Source organism: Octopus bimaculoides, chromosome 21 (assembly GCF_001194135.2).
Source record: "Octopus bimaculoides isolate UCB-OBI-ISO-001 chromosome 21, ASM119413v2, whole genome shotgun sequence".
Taxonomy (NCBI): domain Eukaryota; kingdom Metazoa; phylum Mollusca; class Cephalopoda; order Octopoda; family Octopodidae; genus Octopus; species Octopus bimaculoides.
Window position 1 is genome coordinate 3,762,559 of NC_069001.1, and position 5,627 is coordinate 3,768,185.

Genomic DNA, 5,627 nt, shown 5'->3' on the forward strand with positions numbered 1-5,627 from the left:
TATATATATAAGAATATTAAAAGGGATCTATGGGAAAACTATTTTTAAATAAAAACTACTGTCCTATATCCTCGCTGTGTTTATTTTATATCTTTGGGTTTCTAGTGAGAGATGGTTTATTAACAGATCTTCATTGGAACAAGAGAAACAAGTGTCTCTGCGGCACTTTTAATAGTGCAGTAAGGTCTCTATTAGTTGATCTAAAATAAAATAAAAAAAACAAAAACCTTTTTTGAAATGCTAGCCGTATGAGACACAACTCATCATCGGGCAGGCCGCATTACTAAAATAAAATGTAACTTTTGATAGGTGTAATTATAACGGCAGTCCTGCAGTTTGCACATGGCTGCAAGTCTGTCTCCATATGCTTTAGAGTTAACTCCCCTTAACCAAGTGCGTACGCGTACGCACTCGTTTTCACTCTGCTTGTCTTTATACATATATATAAGCATTGCTAGAAAATATGCATTTGCCACTTTGCTCTTGAGAAGGGAAGCCTCACTTTTTTTCATCAGGACTTGTCATAAGACATCATGCACCTTCTTACTGCATATGGATACACCTAAGTTATGACTGTCTTGAAAGAGTGGTTGAGATGAGACTTTACATAATTCTGTTTTTTTTTTTGTTTTTTTTTAATTTTTATTCTGTAATCTGTACTTTTTGTGCTCTATGTAAATATCCATCTCAAGCCTGCTGGTGTTTATCTACCTTACTACTTCTCTCTCTGTCTGTCATGTATATATATCATTGTATTAACCAGACTATCAGATGTTACACATCGCTGGTCACAATGCATGAGTGTAGCAGATTTGGTTTTACCCAGCTTTGCTGTAAGCACATTCTTCATAACGATTAATGCCTTCCATCCTGCTCTTACTCTCTGAGATTTCATCATCCATATCTTGGTGCATATTCGCTGTATGCCTTAATTAAACCTACCTCTTCCCACATCTTCAGATTGAATGTACTTTCCTTTTCCAGGCCTTCTGCTGAGCCATGGCTATCCGGCTTTCTCAGTAAGGTCTGCAGCCGATCTGTGGCTTCCTGCAATGAGCACAGTGTTCTCTGTGAATCGGAGGTGTGTTAGTAGCTTACTGTTGTTCATACCACCTGTCCAGTCACTGTCTCTGATGATCATTTCTGGACATGTGCTTGAAGAGCTTTGGAGAGATGCTGTCTCTTTATTTGATGCCCTTCTTGATATATTTTTTAAATATATTCTTGATGTTCTAAGGCAATGGTTCTCAACCATTTATTACCTAAGGAGTAGATGAAAATATCACAGAACAGTTGATACGAAAAATTTAAATTAGCTTAAAAATCATACAATTTGAAATGTTATGGCATAATACAATAAATTATTGAAAAGAAAACAATTACGAATGTATTTCATTGTAGTATTCCGTCAAGGCAGTTCCGCAGCATGGCTGCTGTCCAATGACTGAAACAAAAGATTATACCTTCATTGGTTACAGGTTTCAAACCTGCCAACCATCCCTGATAGGTTTATTTGTCTCTCTCTCTCTATTTTCTTTTTGTTATTGTATATTTAACTTACTTAGAGAGAGAAAGAGATAGTTTTTCTTTCATTTTCTATTATGTATTTCCTACATTTTCTTTCTCCATTGTAGATTTATGCTATGACATTGAGGCTATCAGCTATGTTTGATGAACAAATTAGAGAAATTATTAGCAACTGGAAAGCTGCCGTTAGAAACAGCAGATCAACAAATTCTAGTCAGAACAGGTAAGTGACATGCTAATGATATTAGCTAATTAAGAGGAGAACATACATAAGCTTGATGCTTCAGATTTATAAATGGGGATGGACTGGTGAAATGAAATGTTCTGACTTACATTCTATACTCCAGATCACTGTATAATTGTAACTATCTTAAAAATATAATTGTGTTTTGTGGCTATGTGGTTAAGAATTTTTTTTTCCAACCACATTGTTTTGGTTTCAGTCCTACTGTGTGGTACGTAGGCTAAGTATTTTCTATTAAAGTCCCTGAACATGTTTACATTGGCAAAATGACCCTCCTAAGGTACAATGTTTCAACACATTTTACATCAAAAATTTTTCAAAACAAGTACACAAACTTTTGTGTATGTTAACAGGAAATCCCAGTAATCCAAGAACATGTTAATGATCAAGGAACAGCTTTAGTTTTCCTGATAGTTTTTAATGAAATCATATTTTCTCTCTCTCTCTCTCTCTCTCTCTGGTAAAGTTAACCCCAACTTTTTTTTTTTAATTTTTTGTTATTTACTACAGGAAAAGAACTTCCAGGAATTCAGTAAAATCAGATGGAAGTTCTACAACCACTACTAGAAACCGAACTTCTGCAAACAGTAACCACTTGGGTTCAGCGTCTCAAGCGGGCAACCACCCATCGACATCTGGCTATCTTGCACCGTCCAGTTCCGGTCTCACTACATCAGTGGTCAACAGTAGGAGTGGGCGTGGCTCAGCGACACCGTCCAGCAGCAGCAGTTTCAGCAGCACCAGTAGTAGCACCAGCAGTGGTACCAGCAGTGGAAGCAGCGTTGGTAGTCTGAGCTGCAGTACTATTACTACCAGCAGCAGCAGCAGCAGCAGCAGTAGAAGCAGCAGCAGCGGCAGCAGCAGGTTGAACGGTTATTCCAAGTCTACATCGAGTTCAGCAGCAGGCTCCTCATCCCCCTCCTCCTCCTCATCCTCAGGCAGCAGTTCAAAACGAGGAAGCGGTAGCTTAAAGGCTAATCACAAAGCTGCAGCTACAGCAGTGATGTCTCAATCAGGTAGATCAGCATTAACTCTATTCCTCTTTGCATTCATCCCATACACCTTAACTTTCTGGCCATTGCACCCTGTCACAGTGCAGCACCAACTTTTCCAGATATTTGGTTTGCTGAAAGAAAAAAAAAACCTGTGGGGCCTGTTTTCACCACAAGACTAAATCCTAAATATAACTCCATATATATCACACTTAACCCTTTTGTTACTGAATTTATTTTGAGATGCTCTGTGTTTCTTTCAATTAATTTTGAATGTAACAAAAAATTTAGTAAAATAACTTGTCAAGGTGCTTGGATCAGTGGTTAGAGCGTCGGGCTTACAATTATAAGGTAGTGAGTTCGATTCCCAGACTGGGCTATGTTGTGTTCTTGAGCAAGACACTTTATTTCACATTACTCCAGTTCCACTCAACTGTAGAAACACGTTGCGATGTCACTGGTGCCAAGCTGTATTGGCCCCTTTGCTTTTCTCTTGGATAACATTGGTGAAGAGGGGAGACTGGTATGGATGGGTGACTGCTGATCTTCCATAAACAACCTTACCTGGACATGTGCCTCGGAGAGGAACTTCCTAGGTGCAAACCCATGGTCATTTGTGACCAAAGGAGGTCCACTCCACCACCTCAATAGTTTAATTGCTAATTAAAAGAATGTTGTGTCTAGTTGATGGATTAATTGTTGTGTGTCTGTTTGTTGTAGATATCTGTGTTACCTCCAGTGGTAGAGTTGTAAAGAAGAAATCTCTGGTTGAAGCGTCGAGTGAAGACAGTGATCTTGATGAGATATCTCGGCCCCTTGCAACACACGTATCACCACGGGCTACTCTGAAAAGACGGCGCAAAGAAAGGCTTGGCAATGTCGACGACGATGACTCTGACGAAGAAAAAGTAACAAAAAAGAAGAAAGTGAAACATAAAAATGGGTCTTTGAAGAAGATGAAAATGAAAATGAAGAAAAAGAAGAGTAAAAAGAAGAAGAAGAAGAAAGCTGTAAAAAGTAGATCAGGTGATGTGATGTTCTTTTCAATTATGTTCTGTTTGTTAATTGTGAAGTGAATGTCTTTGCAGAGGGTATGAGACATTTGGCACTGCCTTTGTGGTGCTATGTATTTGGTGTTGCTGGACTCGGTACTGACTTAGTTAACATTAAGTATTTCAATGTTTCTCTCTCTTTCTCTCTCTCTCTCTCTCTCTCTCTCTCTCTCTCTCTCTCTCACAACTCTTCTTCTGTTTGTGTCTGAGCGTATTCCTCTGTGTGTGTATGACGAGAGGGAAAGTGTTTATGTCAGCTTTGATTCAGATATTTATGGAATGTTATTTCACTAAATCTCTCATAATTTAGTTAATTAAAACATGAAAAGAGAATGTATTCTTAGAAATATAGTTAGAAAGGGGTTAAGTGATCCATAAGGTTGGGTTGAGGGTTCACAAATCAGTTGGTTACTGATATGTCTTTTATATTCTCTTTTATCTTTTATGCATTTCAGCCCAAAGGCTGTGGCCATGCTGGGGCACTGCCAGTATAATTACCTTTTCAGTGTCCATTCTCATACGGTTGTCATTTGGTGACGGAGAAAGTTTGAGATTGCTGTCCCTGTTGGAGTTTCTTGTTGCAATGTAAGCTCCTCTGGGGTCTAGGTGCTTCTTCAAAACCTCTACCTCCATTCCATGTGGATCTTGGGGTTTTTTTTTACCAACATATTAAATAACAAGCTATTGCAGTACCTGGTCCTTGTTTTAGACCGGATGGTGGCACCTTTGGAACAGTGCAGTGGCATCTTGCTTGAGAGCTTGTATAACTTTTGGTGCCAGTTCTCCAAGGATCTTCTCTGTGTATGTCATTGCATATATCTCTTCCATCTTCACACCAAAGACTAGTTGTAATTCTTTCAGTCTCTCCCAATAACTCAACTCTTTCATTGATGCAGTTTTCTTGTTTTACCATTATCCTTTTACTTGTTCCAGTCGTTTGGACTGCGGCCATGCTGGAGCACCACCTTAAAACTGAATTGCTTTGAATTATTTCTTTATTTATTGCAACTTTGTATTAATTTTTTTTTTTTTTTTTTCCATTTTGTGTAGACACACCACTTCCGCTGACCAATGGACACACAAAACCATATCGGACGCGGGCGACCACTGGATCTCTAAAGCCACGCAAGTATGAAGAGGAGAATGAATTACCTTTAAGGCGCCACAAAAGACGTCTTCGTCAGCTGAACCTGTCATCATCGTCAAGTACATCGTCTAGTTGTAAGAAGCGTAACTCGAGATTTAGCAGCAGCAGCTCCGCCAGATCCACAAGTTCAACTTCCAGCAAGAGCTCTGACTCTGCGTCTTCATCAGATTCTGAGGTCACCCCACAAAGTGACTTGCTTACAGACAATGATACTATTCCCCGGCGGTCAAAGCGCGCGGCGACGCAGCGCAGCACCCGGGCCACTCAGAACATCTACGATGTATCAACTCCCGAGCGGCGAAACAGACGCTCACGGCAGGGTGGCGGTGATGACGACGAGGGTCGTTTCAATGGTGACAGCAGCCACCAGTCTTCGTCGCAGTCTCCTGTTATGATGACACGGAATCAGGGTCGACGAACTGTCCGGTATCGTGAGGATAGTGACTTTGAGTATGGAGATGTTAGTGATGACTCGAACACATCAAATTTATCTGAAAGTGGTATTATCTCCCGTAGTCGGAAAGGACGTTTAAGACAAATGTCTCAGAGATCCAGACACAACTTAGTAGGGGATTAAACAAAAAGACAAAAAAAAACAAAAACTGGAAATTTTTTTAAATTTTATTTATATAAACATATATTTTTTTTTTAACAAGTTTATTTTA

General features: G+C 39.4%; 1 protein-coding gene across 2 annotated transcripts in view; it reads left to right on the forward strand.

Moving 5' to 3' along the window:
• Positions 1 to 5,617, forward strand: part of LOC106875700 (PH-interacting protein) — a 49,189-nt gene extending 43,572 nt beyond the window's left edge. For both annotated transcript variants that reach the window (XM_052975444.1, XM_014923977.2), the window contains exons 32-35: positions 1,635 to 1,750; positions 2,282 to 2,787; positions 3,484 to 3,789; positions 4,866 to 5,617. In XM_052975444.1, coding sequence (XP_052831404.1) covers positions 1,635 to 1,750; positions 2,282 to 2,787; positions 3,484 to 3,789; positions 4,866 to 5,539 — 1,602 coding nt within the window. In that variant the 3' untranslated portion in view covers positions 5,540 to 5,617. The remainder of the gene's footprint in view (positions 1 to 1,634; positions 1,751 to 2,281; positions 2,788 to 3,483; positions 3,790 to 4,865) is intronic.
• Positions 5,618 to 5,627: the final 10 nt, after the last annotated feature.